General features: G+C 37.1%; 3 protein-coding genes across 4 annotated transcripts; all 3 read left to right on the top strand.

The window, feature by feature from the left end:
- Positions 1 to 9,132: 9,132 nt before the first annotated feature.
- On the top strand, positions 9,133 to 11,317 carry LOC145959051 (uncharacterized). Of its 2 annotated transcripts, XM_083077017.1 has the most exons (4): positions 9,133 to 10,454; positions 10,581 to 10,842; positions 10,916 to 11,119; positions 11,202 to 11,317. In XM_083077017.1, the coding sequence occupies exons 1-4, from the start codon at positions 10,333 to 10,335 to the stop codon at positions 11,304 to 11,306; spliced, it is 693 nt and encodes a 230-aa protein (XP_082933143.1). In that variant the 5' UTR covers positions 9,133 to 10,332; the 3' UTR covers positions 11,307 to 11,317. The 2 variants fall into 2 exon arrangements, with proteins under 2 accessions (XP_082933143.1, XP_082933142.1); XM_083077016.1 differs by lacking the exons at positions 10,916 to 11,119; positions 11,202 to 11,317 and having other exon boundaries at positions 10,581 to 10,632.
- On the top strand, positions 11,309 to 12,845 carry LOC145959053 (uncharacterized). The gene is made up of 2 exons (XM_083077018.1): positions 11,309 to 11,439; positions 11,523 to 12,845. Exons 1-2 carry the CDS (start codon positions 11,365 to 11,367, stop codon positions 12,186 to 12,188), a joined length of 741 nt encoding a protein of 246 aa, XP_082933144.1. The 5' UTR covers positions 11,309 to 11,364; the 3' UTR covers positions 12,189 to 12,845.
- Positions 12,846 to 13,962: 1,117 nt separating this feature from the next.
- Positions 13,963 to 16,845, top strand: LOC109792450 (putative wall-associated receptor kinase-like 16). The gene is made up of 3 exons (XM_020351864.3): positions 13,963 to 14,678; positions 14,905 to 15,078; positions 15,426 to 16,845. The coding sequence occupies exons 1-3, from the start codon at positions 14,243 to 14,245 to the stop codon at positions 16,625 to 16,627; spliced, it is 1,812 nt and encodes a 603-aa protein (XP_020207453.2). The 5' UTR covers positions 13,963 to 14,242; the 3' UTR covers positions 16,628 to 16,845.
- Positions 16,846 to 21,525: the final 4,680 nt, after the last annotated feature.

The following is a 21,525-nucleotide window of genomic DNA, read 5'->3' as shown; positions in this document are numbered from 1 at the left end:
ATGCATGAACTCTTATGAAAATTTCAGAAAATGCGTACAACAGACATCAAAAGCGTACAAGCACAAGCGCGACGCAATCATCCACTTCAGAAAGCCTGACGCCCTCGCCTAGGATCACAAACAAAATCTAACATATCAGTCTAATGGCGAGATCAAACTCCCATGAGCGGGTCGCGCAACGAAAACGTGGACCGAGCTCGCAACACACCATAAACACCAAAAATATGTCCTAGAACACGCAAGTGTGGAAAAATCAAGCACAGCCACAATGAAAAAAGAAAAGATGCGCATATATAAATACAAATTTACAATCAGTTCGATACATGAACAAAAGAAAAGGAAATAAAAATTGCAGGAGACAGCCTAGGTGGAGGCATTTTCACTCGAGCTATCATTGACATCATCCTCCTGAACCAGCTGCCCAGATCGGACCACCTTCTCCACATGCATGGAAGAGAAGTCGAACCCAGGAGCAAGAAGCCGCGCTTGCCGAGCGGCCTTCTGGAAGCCCCTCTTGTGCTTCGCCACGAAGGAACGCTCCACCACAGCAAGCCGTTCTTCCACAGCTGCCTTCCCGGCTGCCAGCTCCGCAAGCTCCTCCCTCAAGGCAGCAATCTCGTCCTCCCGACCGCCCAGAACGGCCTCATTGCGGAGCCGCTCCTCGGCCGCCTCTACCAGCTCCCCCTTTAAAGAAGACACAGCGTCCTCCAAGGCCCGCACCTGATCACGCGAGGACGTCACCTCATCTTCCAAAGATCGAACTCGGGATCGGGAAAAGGCGGCAAGTTCCTGCAACTCCCCCACCCGGGAAGCGTACGTCTCATTGGACCGCAGGGAAATCTCAAGAGACTTACGCAGCCGTGTAAGGTCGCTACGCACATTTTGGAAGTCAGCCTCCCGCCGTTTCGCCTCATCGAGTGCCACGGTAAGGGCCTTGTTATCCTCCTTCAGGATCTTGTTCGCTTCCTTCCATGGCTGAAGCCAGCCTTTCACCTTAGCCAGCTCCTGCGCTTGCTTAGCAAGCTCCTGCTCCTGCTTGGCAAGCTCCTGCTGTTGCTGGCCCCACTTGGGTTTCCAGTGACCCATTATGCCCATCACCCTCTGCAGCATTACCTGGGCAACATCAAAACTGTCCTCGGGACCAATCCTGTCAATCAATCCCAGGTCGTCGGAGCTCAACGAACCCTGAGGAAAGAACCTCTCCGCGGTCACCCCCGCACTCCACAGCGAGTCCATATCAGCGGAGGCACTCACGTGATCCAGCCGCACCGTATCTACCCCCTTCCCAAAACGGTGAGCCAGATACGGAGCCCGGGAAGGCCCTCGAGATGTTCCCGCCGGCGGTACCGAAGCGGCAGAAGCCGGCGTCCCCTGCTCAGTATCTTGAAAGCCAACAACAGGGACTCCCAATCCTTCCTGCAACAACCAAGCTCATGTCAAAAGTAAAACAGGGCGACATACGAAGAACTACAACAACAAACGAATAAGCCTTGCTTACCTCAGCAGCTCGAACAGTATGCTCGGTGGCTGGAGCCCCCTCCTCGGCAGGATGGACTTCCAGCCCGGGAGCCTGCGCAGCCACCTCAGCAACATCCCCAACCTGCGAAACACAGCCCCAGATCAGCAAGACAAAAAGCATAACAACAGAATAAAGAAATATACAAGAGATGCGATACCCACCACCTCGGCAACTTGAGCAGCATGCTCGGCAACGTGGGCAACTGCCCCAGCGACCCCAGCCAACCCCTCAGCTGCCGCCTGCGGCGCCCCCTGGGGCGGAGGGCTCTCGGTGAGGTCCACAGCATCGACCTCGGCAGCCGCAGAAGCCACCCCTTCACCGCCCAGCACGGCCGAGGTTCCCCCGACCTCCTCCTCTCTCCGCTTCCTCTTACGGGTGGTCCTCTGGGAGGGAGCATTCTCCTCGGGGACCTCCAGCTCAACAACATTGCAACGTCCACAAGTTTTTCCCCATTATGCCTGCAATCAGAAAAAGAAACGCATTGGCAAACGGCAACCACGCAAGCCCTAATCAACTATCGAAACACGAAATACTCACTCTCTAGGCCCCTCTCCCTGTAACGCGAATTCGCAAGCGATAGAACAAGCTTGCAATCCAACGGGCGAGGGAGCGCGGCGAGATTTTTAATGGCGGCCGCCTCCGAGGCCGTCACTTTTAAGTCCCCTAAACCGTGAAACCTGGACGGTTTAGGGCACCAGTAGAAAGGAAACTTCGGCAAGCCACCGAAGTAGAACACCTCGTCCTCCAACGGGTTGACGCCCACAAGAGCCACCCGGAAGAACTCCTGTTTGAAGTTTTTATAAGATTGGGAATAGGGGGTAAACAGACCCCCAGCCTTACTCCCACTCAGAGACAGAATGCCATAAGGCGGAACACCCATCTTCAGTTGATAAAAATAAAGAAAGATGTGGAGAGACACCTCCATGCCCAAAACTGTACACAGGACCTGAAAAGCCCTCAAAAAACCCCAATTGTTGGGGTGCAACTGGCAGGGAGCCGAGTTGATGAAGTTCAAAAAATCACACTCAAACTGAGTGAAAGGAAGACAAATACCTAAATCCCTAAAAAAGCACTGGTACACATAGAAATGAGGAGGGTCAGTAGACCTCCCCATGTACACACCCTCATCGGCCTGACAAGGCTCAAGCCGAATCATATGGGAGATGGAAGGATCGCAGACCCTGTGCGACCTCTGAAGCGCATTCACGTCAAGAAAGGAGCGGAAAATGCTCTGAACCTCAGCCACCTCAGGCTTAACCCAGTCATAACCAGGAACACCTGGCTCTGGACCCCTTTGCAGAGGCGGGTCTGGCCTCCGGGCGGTAACCCTTCCGGCGGTTACCGCCTTGCCACGTGCCTTGCCCTCGGCAGACCCAGAGGCCCCCGCACCACTTCCACCAGCCATTAAAACGAAGAAGAGAAACGAATAAAAAGAAGATACCTGGTATTCCTCCCCAGAAAGTGAGCCTAACAAGAAAATGGCTACCGAAAACGACGCCGAAAACTCAAAGAAGAAAAGAAGGCGAAAGGAAAGCGAGAAAACAAGAGAACCCTCTCACACTCAAGGATGTCAGGAAGGAAGACCAAAAGATAGAAACAAGGAAGCGCGAGGGAAAGAAAAACTCTCTCCCCAAATTTCAAAACGACACGACACGCGTCAGTCGAACGACAAACCTAACGGCACAGTTACCACGAAGTCATTATTACATAACCGTCAATACCTTTAATGCGCCACTTAAACGTCTCCAGCACGCGAATAGTCGCGACACATGGCGGACCTTCAGACAGCGTACACGCGAAGCCACTCTCCCCTCTGGTGAGCCCGGTCCCAACTCTTCGACCAACGGCCTTCAGAGCTCGGGGGGCTAGTGTACTAACCATATTTTGCACCCGGGCTCAAAGCCCGGATTATTGATACAAAGACATCCTCGAGCGCACACCAAACGAGGTCAGCTCGGCATCTGAAGCACAAAAAATGGGCAGATCACACCCGAGCCTGGGGATCTCGCCCCAGAACTGAATTGCCCGCCAATCACGCCATATCATATCACATCACAACAGATCATACCACGATATATCATATCAGGGCATATCCCACCTCGGGCCTAAAGCCCAATAAAACCCTAATCCACACAAAGGTACGTGCATTATATATATACGAGACTATTATTCACCCAAGAACTAACTTTAGCATCGGAGTCTCTTTTGCAGATACCACCCCCATCTTGGAACACCAGCGTACCAGCAAAGGAGGCTCATCAATCTTACTAGACGGATCACCCCTACGACCAAAATCTGGTAAGAACAGGATGAGTTATGGAATTATTGATTGCACCAAATCCAATACAATTTTAGACCCATCTAGGCCCAAATCAGATAACAATACAAAATAATAAAAGGTTAACAAAATTAAATGTTCATATAAGAAAAATGGAGTGGATAGATAATTTCAAGGATGGCTTTTGAGAGTTGAATGGGAGAGTCAAGCGAGGAAATGAAGCATGTGACTTGCAAGTCATCAAAGTGTTGGATTGGAGTTTGGAAAATTCAATAATTGAAAGGAGATGACTGGTCCCAAAAGACTTTATGTGTTTAGTCAATTTGATTGAAGTGGAGAACAAAACAAAATTGGAAAGTTGTTATAGCTAAAAGTTAATTCTTCTCGTTCACATATGAAATATGAAAGTGATCTTCACTAAATGCTAAGGTGCAATACATTGATAATGTTTTTTCCTTTTATTTTCATATTCTTAGCCATGAATTCAATATTTTGAGTGTAAAGTTTATAATATTATACATTTGTAAGTAGTATGATAACAATCTAATATGAGTAAATGGCTAGATAGACCGGTTAATAAACAGTCTAATAGTCTTAATAAATTTAACAATAATCATTAAAATAAATTTTAATATTATTTTAAATTGATTGAATTTAAATTTAACTTAATCTTATAAAATTAATTTTAAATGAAAGATATATTTTTTTTACTTATATACTTCATTTTAATTATATTATAGAATATTTTCAATTTATATGTCAAAAATATACTTGTTATTCATTGATTTGTACCCACATTGCATAGGGATGGTAATGAATAGAATATGATAATGTGTGTTCTTATACTCAAGTGTTTGTGTTTATGTGTGTGTATAACACGTATTCTCTCATTTAATCTTGGATGCTCTAGTAGGTTAGTTTTGATTACTAATGATAGGTATTTTGTTGAGTGTAATGACTATGATGATTCGTTATAAATTCTTATTCCCATTAATTTCATTTATAATTCAATACCCATTCATTTCACTAGAATTTGGTTTCACTTATTGTCACTAGAATTTGGGTCCCATTTCCTTTGATTATTTTCAGTTTAATTAATTTCACTTCGAAATTAAGTATGGTTTAATAATGTTTGCACTACAAGAAAAATCAGCATTATCTATGAAAATTTTCGTAGATAATCATAAAAATTCGTAGGTAACTATCAATTATCTACGAAAAAAAATTCGTAGGTAATAAGGTCGTAGATAACATTATCTATGGAAAATTCCGTAGGTAACGTCGCCTACGAAATTTTCCGTAGATAACTCACAAAAGTTGTTATCCATGGATTTTGTCCGTAGATAACTTTCAGAAAATTTTTGTTTAATTTTAATAATTTATTAATATAAAAATCATCATATTTGGTCTCTCAAGGATGTTATTTCATGACACTTCACTTTTTAACGTCTTTTGTCCTTACTGCACATTTTCTAGGAAACTTTCCAGAAAGTCACTCATCTCTATATTACTCCAAGTCAAGCACATTTAACTGTGGGGTTCTGATGAGATAAGCTACCGAAAAGCAAATGCATATTATCAGTATAAGTAGCACAAATTAATTCATTTAAGTCATTATCAACTATATAATCTCATACATATACTATTATTATTATTAGTTATTATTATTATTATCATTATTATTATATATTATTATCATTATTATTATTATTATTATTTTATTCGTGGGTTATCTATGAAAAATTTTGTAAGCAACGTTACCTACGAAAAATTCCATAGATAACAACTTTCGTGGGTTATCTATGAAAAATTCCATAGGTAACGTTACCTACAGAATTTTTTGTAGATAACCCGCGAAACTTATTATTATTATTATTATTCGTGGATTATCTACAAAAAATTTCGTAAGTAATGTTATGTACAAAAAATTTTATAGATAACAACTTTCGTGGGTTATCTACGGAAAATTTCGTAAGTAACCTTACCTACTGAATTTTCCGTAAATAACTCACAAAACTTATTATTATAATAATAATTATTATTATTATTATTAATATTATTATTATTATTATAATACGAATAATAATAATAATTATTATTATTATTCCGTAAGTAACGTTATTTATGAAAAATTTCATAGATAACAACTTTCGTGGGTTATTTATGAAAATTTTCGTAAGTAACATTATTTACAAAATTTTTCGTAGATAATATCATTTATGAAAAAAATTTCATAGGTAATATTTTATAGATAATAACAGTTTTTCTTGTTGCATGTATTGATAGTTTAATTAATAGATAATGCAAGTGTATGAAAAATGATTTTATTGAGATAGAAAATATACTTAAATTTTGGAAGTTGATCGTTGACTGACCCCAAGTCTTGGTGAATGATTCGAAATTATAAAAGGAGAAAGGAAAAGGCAGTGAAAGCAGGTGGAAATGGGTGTCCATTCAAAGCGAAAGCTGAAAGGCAAAGGCATTCGTAACTACTGTACACTACTTGTTTCCCTCCTCTTTCAAGTTGTAGCAACCAAACCAGACTCAGACTGCCTAACCAACTGCGGCAACATCACTATTCCCTTCCCTTTTGGCATGTCCAAACATTGTTCCTTCCACTAGTGCAAAAAAGGGTATTTACGTCACCCAATTTACGTCGTAAACCACAAACACCGACGTTGTAAAAACGCGGTGGCAGTTTCGTAAATAAGTGGAGACTAATTTACGTCGGACCTCTCGTAGACCGACGTAAATTAGGTAATTTACGTCGGGTACCTCTATTCCGACGTAAATTTACGTCATTTCCCTTTAGTCCGACGTAAATTTACGTCGGTCCCACCCACGTCCGACGTAAATTTACGTCGGAGTCCAACAAGGGCGACGTAAATTTACGTCGGCGAAGCCTTATCCGACGTAATAGTTCTCCTATATTGCCCCCAAAGTCCCATTTTCATTCCCGCGCTCACAGTTTATACGAAATCCTCTGAATTACTTGAGTCTCCCTCTGCGTTTACGGCTACATTCAACGTATCCAAGTTTGTAAGTGTCAGCACGTTGGTCGTTTGAGGTTAGTTTGTTGTCCCCGTAATTTATTTGTTTTTTTTTTGCTATTTGTTCCTCTGGAACGGCCCGTTCTGCAAGGAGAACGGGCCGTTCTCCTTGCAGAACGGGCCGTTCTCCTTGTAGAACGGGTCGTTCTCCTTGCAGAACGGGCCGTTCTCCTTGCAGCACGGGCCGTTCTGCAAGCAGTACGGGTCGTACCGCATGGAGAACGGCCCGTTCTGCTGGAATTTTTTTTGTTGTAATTTGTTGATCTGGAACGTCCCGTTCTAGTTTCAGTACGGGCCGTTCCAGATGCATTAAAGAAGAGACTTTTTTAGGCATTGACCTTTAGTTTACCATCGATTTTTTAGGGTTGTAGTTTAAGTTAAAAAAATTATGAATAACTGAGTCAATAGTTAATTTGTGTTAATATATAGATAATGAATCGAAGTTGGATGAATGCAAGTCGCATTAGTCAAGAGTACAGAAATGGAGTTGAAGAGTTCTTACAATTTGCAAGAGAAAATGGGAAACCCATCAAAGGGGCATATTATTGTCCATGTGTTCGATGTTTGAATCAGATACGTCAAGAAGTTGGAGAAATACGTGATCACCTGTTTATATATGGTATTGTGAAGAGTTATACAGTATGGACATGGCACGGAGAAATATTAGACATTCCAACAATGTCAACAACTGAAAATTTTGAAGGGATGAACGATAACTTAGAAGAGATGATACGTGATGTTGGTGAAGAAAATTTTGAAAGAGCACATGTGTATGATACCTTAAAGTCTGATTTTGAGCAACCATTATACCCAGGATGCAGTATGTTTACAAGATTATCAGCAACTTTAAAATTGTTTAGTTTAAAAGCAAGAAATGGTTGGACTGATAAAAGTTTCACAGAATTGTTGGAGTTATTGAAGGAGATGCTTCCAGAAGATAACACGTTACCTAATCGCAACTATGAGGCAAAAAAGATACTATGTCCAATGGGTTTGGAGTATAAGAAGATACACGCGTGCTCTAATGATTGCATATTATATACAAATGATTTTGCTACACTGAAAGTGTGTCCCACATGTGGATTGTCGCGGTTCAAAAAGAAAACTGATGGAAGTAATGGTGAGGAAGAAATAGAGGGTCCCCCTGCTAAGGTCTTATGGTATTTGCCAATAATACCTAGGTTTAAAAGATTGTTTGCCATTAAAGAAGATGCAAAAAACCTCACATGGCATGAAAATGGTAGAAAATGTGACAACTTTCTTCGACATCCAGCTGATTCTCCGCAATGGAAGAGGATTGATGAAACATTTCCAGAATTTGGTGCAGAGTCAAGAAACTTGAGAATTGGTTTAGCTACAGATGGCATGAATCCTTATGGGAACTTAAGTAGTAAACACAGTTCATGGCCAGTTTTGTTGGTCATTTATAATTTGCCTCCTTGGCTATGCATGAAGAGAAAATATATTATGTTGTCTATGATGATATCAGGTCCCCGACAACCAGGAAATGACATAGATGTGTATCTTAGTCAATTGATTGATGACTTGAAAATGTTATGGGACACAGGAGTGGAGGTGTTTGATGCATATCGTGAAGAAAAATTTACCATGCGTGCAATGTTATTTTGCACAATAAATGATTTTCCAGCATATGGTAACCTGAGTGGGTATAGTGTGAAGGGTCATTATGCATGTCCTATATGTGAAGAAAACACAAGTTATACCCAATTGAAACATGGGCAAAAGACTTCGTACACTAGGCATCGTAAGTTTCTTGTTCGTAGTCATCCATACCGTAGATTGAAGAAAGCATTCAATGGAAGTCAAGAGGATGAAATTTCCTCGACACCGCGCAATGGTGAAGAAGTATATCAACGGGTGAAGAACATTAACATTGTGTTCGGAAAGACGCAAAAGAAGTCAACTGAGAGAAATATCTGGAAGAAACGATCAATATTCTTTAATCTTCCTTACTGGTGCAAGTTAGATGTTAGACACTGCATAGATGTGATGCATGTGGAGAAAAATGTTTGTGATAGTGTAATTGGGACATTGCTAAACATCAAAGGAAAGACTAAAGATGAAGTGAAAGCACGACAAGATTTGGTGGACATGGGTATACGTTATGAGTTGCATCCTCAGTCTATTGGAAGACGCACTTACTTGCCTCCAGCTTGTCATACTCTATCAAAGAAAGAAAAAAAAAAGCTTTTGTGAGTGCTTAAGCAGTGTGAAAGTTCCACAAGGGTACTCCTCAAATGTTAAGAGTCTGGTGTTTATGCAAGATTTGAAGTTGATTGGTTTAAAGTCTCACGATTGTCATGTGTTAATGCAACAACTTTTGCCTGTGGCTATTCGTAACATTTTACCATCTTCTGTTAGAGTTGCTATTACTCGATTGTGTTTATTCTTCAATGCCATTTGCAACAAAGTAATTGACCCTATAAAGTTAGATGAGTTAGAAAATGAAGCAATCACAATCTTGTGTCAATTGGAAATGTATTTTCCACCTTCATTTTTTGATATCATGGTGCATTTGATAGTTCATTTGGTTAGGGAGATTCGATTGTGTGGCCCGATTTATCTTAGATGGATGTACCCTGTTGAGAGATATATGAAGATCTTAAAAGGATATGTCAAGAATCAATACCGCCCAGAAGCCTCTATTGTGGAGAGGTACATTGCAGAAGAAGCCATTGAGTTTTGTTCAGGGTACATGTCGAAATCAGAACCAATAGGAATTCCCAAGACTCGACATGATGGGAAACAATTTGGTAAGGGTAGTCGAAGTTTAAAGATTAGAACTGTGAGTCGAACAGAAGTTGACCAAGCACATTTGTACATATTGAACAACACTGATGAAGTAATTCCTTACATATCAGAACACATAGATGAAATCAAGATAGCACACCCTCGGATGACTGAGAAATGGGTATTGAATGAACATAACAAGAGTTTTTTAGCTTGGTTTAAGAAAAAGGTTTATGGTGAGGTTAATGCTTCTGATACACTTTTGAGACTCGCGCGTGGGCCTAACAATGATGTCATTACATTTGGTGGGTATGACATTAACAAATATTGTTTCTATACAAAAATAGAAGATGACAAAAGTAGAGTACAAAATAGTGGGGTTACAATTCAGGCTGAGGCTGTGCACTTTGCTAGTTCAAAAGATAAAAATCCCATTACAGCATCCATGAGTTATTTCGGAGTCATAGAAGACATATGGGAAATTGATTATGTTACGTTTAGAGTGCCTGTGTTCAAGTGTAAATGGGTTGATGGCAATACAGGTGTGCGGACAGATGATTTAGGGTTTACTTTGGTTGATTTGAATAAGGTCGGCTATAAGGATGAACCTTTTATTATGGCATATCAAGCAAGACAAATTTTTTATGTAAAGGATCCATGTAATGAGAAATGGTCAGTGGTCCTCGAAGGAAGAACCATGCATGGAACTCACGAAGATGAGTCTCTAGATATGCATGAGACACCGTCTTTTTCAAGCAGATCATTTGGTCCTATTGCGGACAATGAAGTGGACGAAATACATGCTATTCGAAGTGATCATGCTGAAGGAATATGGGAAAACATTCCAACCTAATAGGTTTCTGTTTATGTATTATTTGTTTTTTTATTAGTTATATTGTTACTATATTGTTATTATCTTTTTTACTTTATTTGTCTATTCAATTAATTCATTGTTTTAATAATGACAGTTTAATTTTTTCAGGATTATGGAGGATTCTGGGTCTGGCAGTGGAAGGAGGGAAGGTAGATCTGTCACTCGATTGTCTGGGTTGACAGCTAGGTGCATTGCCAAGGAGAGGACACCGGTTGAGGTGGATCCTCGTTCTGGCAAGGCATCAGGCCCAAATGCTGCCAAGTTTAAGAGCTATTTGGGAGTCCTAGCTCGACGACATGTTTCTATTATCATTCCATCATGGGATGACGTTCAGGAGGTTGACAAGAACCTCATGTGGCAGGATATTCAGGTATATACTTTCACATCCTTTCAATATTATATAACTTAAATACATTATTTATTATTTGTTGTTATTTTCATAGCAAAATTTTGACATTCCCAACACTGAGGGCATGAGGAGGAAGATGTTATCTGCCCTTGCCAGCAGGTGGAGAGACTTCAAGACTTTCTTGACACGGGAGTATGTATTTGGAGAGCGCCAAAATGAGACTCCCTGTCTAAAGTACCAGATCACTGATGAGGAGTGGATGCAATTTTGTGCCACTCGATTGGACCCTTCGTGGCAGGTTAGTTATTGATAACTTTTACATTGACACAAATACTTAAGGTATATTTTAATTTATCTCATTTTTTTTTGTATTATTGCAGGCTAAAAGAATAGCTGCCCAAGAACGACAAGCCAAGAATGATGCACCCCATCTATTGTCAAGAGGGGGATATGAAAGAAAAAAAAAAACAAATGAAGAAGGCTAGGGCACAGGCAGCAGGGGTTGAGGATGCTGACCGTGTGGAGTCACCTCCCCGCCATGAGATGTGGATAGCAGCCCGGACAAAACCAGATGGGCAAATGACTTCTGAGTCTGCAAGGGTCGTTGCTAATAAAATAGTAAGTAAAAATATACAAATTAAGACTCTTCATTTCAACTCATTTAATTCATAAGATTTTTTTAATCTTCCTTATTGTTGCAGGAGGATTTAGTTGAGCAGAGCACCCAAGGCTCATTTGTTTCCGATGGTCGGAATGATATCCTCACAACGGCCATAGGAAAGCCAGAGCACGGAGGTCGTGTGCGTGGTGTTGGTGGTTCTTGGAGCCACCGAGATTTCTTTGGTGGCCGATCATCGAGGAGCACTGTCGACTCTTGCAGTCAAGAGGTTATACAGAAATTGGAGCAGAGATTGGAGATGCAGTTTGAAGAGAAACTGAAGAATATTGAAAAACAGTTTGAAGAGAAGTTTGAACTTTTGGCTCGTTCTCAGCAACAGACTGCAGTTGCTCATGATGGTGTTCGAGTCAGCACTAAAGGGAGTTGTGCTGCTCCAAATTTCTCAGGGGAACATGCTCACACTGATGTACCAAACCAGTGCGAGTTATATGTTGAGGATGACCCCCCACGGTTAGTGGCTATTGGCCGAGTATTTGAGGGTGGCTCAACCATCCATGGTGTCCCTCTACAGCCAGACTGGACACGGGTTGTGGTTGACCAAGTTCAAGATGCTGCTGCTCCAGTGCCTTTGCCCAATACAGAGGTTCAACTAGTGGGGCAGGCAACCGGCACATTCTTAGCTTGGCCAAAATGTTTGGTCATGCCGTTTTCAGCACGGGCAAAGGTAATTATATTATTGCTCTTTTAGATTCTTATAATTCTATTATTGTTTAACTAATTTTGATTATTTCTTTAGGATTTTATCGATCGTGGTAAGGAGGTCATGAGAGAACCTCATGTTCATGATGCTAATATCGCAGAAGCTGAGGATGATCCCATATCTAAGCTTCTAATCAAATTACCACGATTAAAGAAGCAACCAATTCAATTGCAGTGGGACATTAGAGTTTTTGGAGTTGATAGCTCTGATGTTCCACTATACATATCTCTGCCTGATGTATTAGAGATTGTTGGGGGAAACTCCATGTTAAATATATCTGTCATACAGTTGTGGGCCATGTAAGTCATATTTTCTTTTATGAGTCTAAATTTACAATAATTACATTTAACTTATAATAATTATTTGTGTTAGGTACATGGACAAATTGAGTGTGGAGCAAGCACAAGCAGAAGTATATGGATTTATTGAGCCTCAATCCATCCAAAAATCAGGAAACACTCAGGTCCAGATCCAACAATATATGCAAACATGGATGAGTGACTCAAGAAGACATATATACATGGCTCCATACATTGACGGGTTAGTTTTTTAATTGATTTTTTAATCATGGTAATTTTTTAACTGATTTGTTTGTCATACAATGTAGGTCATTGGCAGTTAATGGTAATCATTCCTAAGGAATATACCGTGGTGTGGTTTTGTTCACTTCATCGAAAACCAAGCCAGGAAATTAAAAGCCAATTACATGGGTAACTAAATTTTTTCATTATGTTTTAACACTGTAATTATATATATTTATTAACATTTATTTTTATTTCAATTAATTAGAATCGTGTCTGGAGCTAATATATTAAGTGGAAGAGCCAGATCATCAAAGTCATTGCATTTCATATACCCTAAGGTTAGCAAATTAATTCATACAGTCAATAATATTTAAATTTATTGACTTTGGAATTAATAGTTATTTGTTTCTCATTTTAGTGTAATAAGCAACAAGACTCGTTTGAATGTGGCTATTACATCATGTATTGGATGAAAGCCATAGTTTCTGCGGGTATTATTGATTCTTGGGCGCAGGTAATTCATATCAAAATTTATTTAACTATATTTACCTTTAGAATAATTAACATTGCATATTAATGACACTTAAATTACCCTTTCAGGTCTTTCAAGATCCATCTCCATTGCCTGAAGATGAGATGCTCAAGATAAGAGAATAATGGGCAACTTTTTTTCTAAGTTTAGTTAGTTAGATATTATGTTTATAGTTTGATAGTTAGTTATTTAGATAGCATTGACAAACATGTTTTATAGCTTTTTTAGGATAATAGGATTTACATTGTCATAATTTATGTTTTTTAAGATTTATATATTATTTTCTTTTTGTCATTCAATTTTGAAATACAATTTGAATTTCTATTCTGGACTGCCTGGTTTAGATTTGGTATTCTGGATTATATTTATATGCAGGTGTTGGGTATATCAATTTACAAACGTTTTTAAAAAAAAAACTGCCACAATTTACGTCGGACATGGCGTTGTCCGACGTAAATTTACGTCGGGCCTTGCAATGACCGACGTAAATTTACGTCGGACAAGGCCACGTCCGACGTAAATTTGTGGCATGATTTTGACCCTTTTTACGTCGGTCTGAAAAATTTCCCGACGTAAATTTACGTCGTCTTCCAGTGGCGACGTAAATTTACGACTCCCGTATTAACGTCGGACCCTTTTCCGACGTAAAAGGGTCAAAATACACGACGTAAAACACCCTTTGTGTACTAGTGTTCAACTCCTCATTTCTCATCACTTGCAACAAAAAACTCCCCGCACCCATCCCATACTTGAAGGATAGTTTTGGTCAAAAAGTGCGTGTGTTAGACATCTCACTTGACGGCAAACTCAACATTTCGTTGCCAGTAGCCACACGTTGCACCAAACATACCAACAACGAATCAGTGAATGGAAGGAGTTTGTATGAGTTCGACCTCGCACCCTTTCACCTATCACCCAAGCAAAACAAGTTAACTGTGGTGGGTGCTGACGCCGCTGGTATAATATATGAAAATATTACAAGTGACATGTTAAATGCTACCGCTGCATGTGTGTCGCTCTCTTTCTATGTTGATGGGGAGCTAGCATCTAACGAGTCATGCACTGGCACTCACTGTTGCGACACTCCGATACAACAAAGCCTATCGAGTTTCCTCTATTATTCTACTGTAAATATCTTCAATAGCAACTACAGCAATCCACAGATTAACAATTACTCATGCGGTTATGCATTTCTGGTTAAGGATGGAGCCTACCAGTTCACCACCACCAAAGGCCTTGACAAAAACACATTTCCTGTAGTTCTGGATTGGGCAGTGGGGAACCAGACAGACACGTGGCAAGATCACAGTGCGTGCAAGTCAGAACATAGTCAAGGTCACCCTGCAGAGGCAGGACCCGGTTATAATTGTAATTGCTCTGCTGGTTGGAGGGGGAACCCTTACCTCCTTCATGGTTGCACAGGTACACTCATGTTTATTAACAAGAACAAAACTATTTTTATTTTTATTGTGTGGCTTTCAAATACTGTTTATTTCTTCTTTCAATAACTTTTTCATTTGTATAATTCATTGTCATCAAGTGTAAAACATTAGTAACAAATTATAAACGTTTCTGCTCCTACTTTATTTCTTTAAAGCTCCGTGTTCATAGTCAAAATGCAAATTATAACTATCTAGTTATCTTTTAGACATTGACGAATGCAAGGAATCATCCCACGAATGTTTTGAGGGGGCTAGATGCGAAAACTTTCCTCCTGGGAACTACACCTGTCACTGTCCAGATGGACATAAAGGAGATGGCAGAAAAAGTGGAACAAAATGCACTCGCAAAGGCAAAGACAATATAATCATAATTGCTTTGAGTGAGTATATTATTATCCATCTACTAAAATTACAAAAAATATCTATTCTTGACTCATTCATGACATATAAATATAATCTTGAAAATCATCTTTACTATAATGATATAGATAAATACTGTTGAAAGAAATCCCCTTTGTAAAGAACAAGAATGAATTGCTTCTTGAATTTAAATTCATATCTTCAAGGTGATTTTCCTATGATTCAAGTTGCTTTAGAACATATGTCTTTTAAATTAAGCTTGTCAGGCATTTTTGATTTTGATCATGAGACCAAACAATTACCTAAAGTCAACGCATACATCAATAAAATACAGAAAATAATTCTGTTTCCACTTGTTTATGTCTAGGTGTGAGTGTGAGCATCTTAACATTTATCGGGGGAACCTTTTATGTGTATTGGACATCAAAGAAAAGAAAGCTCATGAAACTTAAAGAACATTTTTTTCAGCAAAATGGTGGCCTATTCTTGCAACAAGAAGTAGCTAGGTATAGTGGGTCAAATGAGATGACTAAAATCTTTACCATGGAGGAACTAAAGGAGGCCACCAACAATTTTGATGAAGGCACAATCCTAGGCCAAGGTGGCCAAGGAACAGTTTACAAAGGGATATTACCTGACAACAGAATTGCAATAAAAATGTCCAAAATTAGCAATACAAACCAAATTGAGCATTTCATCAATGAGGTGATCTTGCTTTCTCGAATCAACCATAGGAATGTGGTGAAGCTCTTGGGATGTTGTTTAGAGACTGAAGTTCCCTTGCTCGTTTATGAATTCATCCCCAACAGTACTGTTTATGAGCATCTTCACGATCAAAGCCAATCTTTAAGACTTACATGGAAAACACGATTGCAAATAGCAACAGGAAGTGCTGGGGCCCTAGCATACTTGCATTCTGCTACCACTACACCAATCATACATAGAGATGTGAAAACTACAAACATTTTACTTGATCACAATCTCACTGCAAAAGTTGCTGATTTTGGAGCTTCAAGGATTATTCCTCTAGATCAAACTCAACTTACCACATTGGTGCAGGGAACACTGGGTTATCTTGACCCAGAATACTTCCATACAAGTCAATTAACAGAGAAAAGTGATGTATATAGTTTCGGAGTAGTTCTAGTTGAACTACTAACAGGTAAGAAAGCACTATCTTTTGATAGGCCAGAGACTCATAGAAACCTTGCGATGCACTTCCATTCTTCAATCAATGAGGGTGGATTGCTAAACATTATTGATAGCCAAATAATAGATGAGGCAAATGTTGAGCAACTAATGGATGTTGCCAATATTGCAAAACATTGTTTAAGGTTGAAAGGGGAGGAAAGGCCCACCATGAAAGAAGTTGCGACAGAACTTGAGGCAATAAGCATTGTGGAAAAGCACCGATGGGAAAAAGTCAACTTGTCTTTGGAGGAGACCGAAAATCTTCTCAAAGCAACACCATCATATTCTTTCAGTGTGGTTGATGGTGCTGACAAAAGAAGTTTGCAATCTGGATCTGATAGTTTAAGTCGGATTTCCTTATCCTTAAATGGGAGATGATTTGTTGATATTAATTAATTGTAATGTTATCATAATTCACAAGTTTGTTGTTATTTAAGACTAGATGCTAATTATAATGATTATGTAGTGTGTTTTATATTCCCCTGTTGCATTGTACCATAATATGACATTGTAATTGTGATGAAATTTTGTGTGCTATGAGAGGTACCTTTTATCATTACTAGTTAATTAATTTATGTAGGATTTAGTGAGTGTCATTTTTATACTTCTATATAAATTTATACTTTACCGTTGAACAATGATCACATTTAAGAAAGTTAGAATCAAAGTCCCATGTATACTACTACAACTCTAATCCGTTATGTCGGCCTAGTCATTTTAGGAAATTTTATTTTTAAAAAAGAAAGGGGTATATATTTATTAATGAAAGAGGAGTAAATATAATTTTGCTAGACATGAAAAGGAATATTAAACTATAAATTACATCAAATAATGTTTGGAGAAAATATTATGATATAATAAAATAAACAACAATAAATAATTTTTTTATACAATTAAAATTTTTAAAATTTTAAATACATAAATTATATTGTAATTAAAATTTTTAATAAATAAATATCTTTAAATATTACAATTAAAAAAAACTATGGAAATTGTACGGTCCAGGTCGGATTCTGACCTGCCTACTACGTATGTCAGGCCGACTGTAGCTCTCGCCGATATGTCAGGCCGACTGTGTCAGGCCGACTGTAGCTCTCACCGATATGTCAGGCCGACTGTAGCTCTCGCCGATATGTCAGGCCAACTGTAGCTCTCGCCGATATGTCAGGCCGACTGTAGCTCTCGCCAATATTCCAGGCCGACTGTAGCTCTCGCCGATATGTCAGGTCGACTGTAGCTCTCGCCGATATGCCAGGCCGACTGTAGCTCTCGCCGATATGCCAGGCCAACTGTAGCTCTCGCCGATCACCCCTCTAAGAGTGGTTCGGTTATTATTCGACTTGGTTTCTCTACTTAACCTGGTCGGTATATTTCCGATTCCTTCCGCTTACAAGAACCAACTCGGCTAATACCCGATTGAACTCTCAGTACGGGTATGGTCGGTCGGGGGCCGACACAACTCTCGCATACAGGGACTACCCGATAGCAAGGGCAAGGTCCCACTGTCCCTCACCAAATATTAGCCAGATCAAAACAGTTAAGGAAATCCCTACATTCTCGGGGCCCATAAAGCCCGTAAACAAGAAACTATAATAGAAAAAACCCTAGAGTTGAGAAGGCAGATTACACTCTTGAATGCTCTGCCTTTGAGGTCTGACCTAGGAAAAAACCCTAGTGCACCTCGTGGCCGGAACATAAATATAATTCAGAAATAGAAATAAAATAATAAGGGTAGATTAAAATGAATAAGTGATTAAGGAGAATAAGTATCACTAGTGCAAAAATTGGATTTAAAATCAGACTTTTAAGATCGGATATAAGGTAACCGATCTTAAAAGTGACGCGGTGACAATTTTGTAAATAAAATGAACACTTTTAAGATCAGTTCAAATTTTTAAGATCGGTTATTTTATGACCGATCTTAAAAGGTATGTCTGACACAACTTTTAAGATCGGTTACAAAAGAACCGATCTTAAAAGTTGTATCAGCCATAACTTTTAACATCGGTTATAAAATAACTGATCTTAAAAGTACTTTTAAGATCGGTTATTTTATAACCGATTTTAAAAGTACTACTTTTAAAATCGGTTATGAAATAACTGATTTTAAAATTAGCCCTTTTAAAATCGGTTATTTCAGAACCGATTTTGTATGTAGTATACAAAATCGGTTCTGAAATAACCGATTTTAAAGTATCGTCAGAAATCTTTTATATTTCCCTCCAATCTCATTCTCTTTCATCTTTCCCTTTATTCGTTTTTCTACTCTCTTAAACGCTCTCATTTTCTAAAGAGGTAAATTTCGTTGTTGTTTTCGTTTTCGTTTTCGTTTTCCTCTTCGTATGTCTCTTTTCGTTTTCTCATGCCTTCTCTTGTTTCTGTTTTCAGGTTCATTTTTGCTAAATTTCGAAGCTGGAACGGCCCGTACTGAAAGGAGAACGGGCCGTTCTGACTCCGTACTTCAAAAATTCTCTTTTAACAATCTAGAACGGCCCGTTCCAGTTTAATTTTTTTTTCTCGGCCAGAACTTTTAAAATCGGTTATAAGACAACTGATCTTAAAAGTTAACTTTTAAAATCGGTTAAATAACCGATTTTTAAAGTCTAATTTTTAAAATCGGCTCTTTTAAAATCGGTTACGGAACCGATTTTAAAAGTGAAAAATAACCGATTTTAAATGTCTTTTTTTCACTAGTGTATACATTTCTTTTTAAGTAGTCGTTTGGATCAAGAAATAGAATAAAATTTTTCTGTTTTCTATGAAATAGTTTTGAAATTTTCTATTATACTTTTCTTTCCTCTATAATAAGTACATATTGTTTATAAATGTATAAACTAGTTAAGAGTTAGGTAATAAATAAGGATATAATTGAAAAAAGAAAGTAATTAATATTGTCTTAAAATTTTTAAAATAAAAAAATAAATTAAAAAAAATCTCTCCTAAAAACCGAATAATTAAAAAAGAAACAGATAGGTCTGCAAACAAAATAGAAAGAAAGAAAGATTGTTTGAGATGATTAAGAAAAAGAAAAATAAAAACTAATTATGAGAATAATACATGAAAATACACATTTAAATGAGAATAAAAGACAAAACATTAATGAAGTCATAAACTTATTTTTATTATGTATATTCTAATTTAAAATATAATAGTATTCTATATAAAAAATTAAAAATAAAAAATTGTAAGGAAAAGAATATTCGTGACCAGTTGCAGTTCTTATTAAAATATTTTGAGGCATCAAAATATTTAAATACATATATTCCAAATTATTTATAATACAAAAAAAAATTATATACTTTTTTAAACGAAAAAGGAAAAAATTAGGGGCCATGGCTTGGCCTGTCCCATACCCATTTAGGCTCCACCACTGATTATGACTATGGAAAAAGGTTGGAATATATATTCCTTTCCTATTGAAAAATCTGTTAGAATGTTCAATTTAATAATTAAATAAATATGAACCGTAGATTGAAATCAACGTTCGAGATCTTGCCAAGTCATGGATGACTTCCAAGTCAAGTGTGAAGGTGATACCGAATGGAATATGGTTGGACAGCTCTGAATTAGACGTTTGGAAAATTAAATTCAAAAATATTGTTGGACACTTCAACAATCTAATAGACACTTATGAAAGGGAAAAATAAATAAATAAAAAATAAATAAATAATTTTAAATAAATTTTAGTCTAGAGATTTTTTATTTGAATCTCTTTAATTTTTTTTAAAAAAATTTGTTCTTGTAAAAAAAGTATTTCATTTTCATACTTATTGTCAAAATGACCATTAAATAAAACAAAAAATTATAAGAATGAAAATAGAAAAATAAAAAATTATAAAGACTAAAATAGAAAATGACTAAAATGAAAACAACAAAAAAACTTAAGAAGATCAAAAATAAAATTAATTATAATTAAAAAGATTAAAATGAAATGAACCTTATTTTATATTGATTAAATATTTATTTGATTCTAATTTATAAAATTTAAATCATTAAATGCAATAACACATAATGAAAAAAAAAACTATAATAAATGCTTGATGACTAATTTTTTTTCTTTCTAAAAATTAAATGTACAACTTCATAAAAGTCATGGTGTCCAAAATACAATTTCATAAAAGTTATATAATGACAATCACTCTTACATATGTATAAAAGGTAAATATAATAAATAAGAATGATAACAAATGTTGATCTTAGAGGCAGTCACACATCCCAAAAAGGGTTACATATGGACGATTTTGATCAACGAGGAGTTGTGTGTTGTATAAGTGTTGTGGAGTGAAGTTGTTGAGATATCAAATAATTTTATTGGTGACTTTTATGAAGTTTTATCTTATATAAGTGTAAATTAAAGTTTAAACTTTATAAATTCAACTTAGATAGAAGTTTAGTCCATTTAAAATAATATTATTTTAATTGTAATCCTCTTAATTCAAATTATTTTATTTTAATTTTCTTAATTTTAATTATTTTCATTTCGGTCCTTCCAAATTTTGGTTATTTTTATTTTAGTCTTTTTCTATTTTGGTCTCTATAATTTTTTCACTTTTCTATTTTTTGTCCTTGTAATTTTATTGCCTTTTTTCCGTTAAATTTTAACAGTCAATTTGACAATAAGAAAAAAAATCAAACAAATTTTTTTTACAAAAACAAAAATTAAAAGACTGATCAAAAACTCCTTTTTTTTAGGTGGACTAAAGAGTTATTTAAGACAAAATCAAAATATAAATATAATAATAATATAGTTCGTAATGTGGTAGAAAGAGAAATTGAAAGAAATAATGAGTATATAATAGAGGAGTGTATAAAATATTAAGTGTTGAAATATAATTTCTCAATATAATTGAATGGTGACCGAATTCAAAAGACTTCACTTTTTTTTAAGAAAAAAAAAAAGAAAAAAGAAAAAAGAAAAAGAGGAATCCGATTAAAACGTTATGTGATTAATAAGTCAATTGACTAAGCGGCTTTTATTATTTATATATATATCACTATATACTAAGTACATTTTTATTATTATTAAATATATTTTTATAAATTCTTTCTTTTATTTTATATTCAGTATATTCCCTCTCATCTCTATTATAAGAAGAAAACAAAATTATGAAAGGAGTATAGTAGGGATTGTAACACTACAACAAAATTTGTTATTAATGACAATTATTTAATGACAATAATTTAATTCCCGCTATATATAAAAATATTAATGGCTAATATATAATATCCACTACAAATGTATTTATATTACACTAAAGTTTACTATTAGCGACAAT

Source organism: Cajanus cajan, chromosome 6 (assembly GCF_000230855.2).
Source record: "Cajanus cajan strain Asha chromosome 6, NIPB_CcT2T_4, whole genome shotgun sequence".
NCBI classification, from domain to species: Eukaryota; Viridiplantae; Streptophyta; class Magnoliopsida; order Fabales; family Fabaceae; genus Cajanus; species Cajanus cajan.
This window is presented reverse-complemented; position numbering and strand designations above follow the sequence as displayed.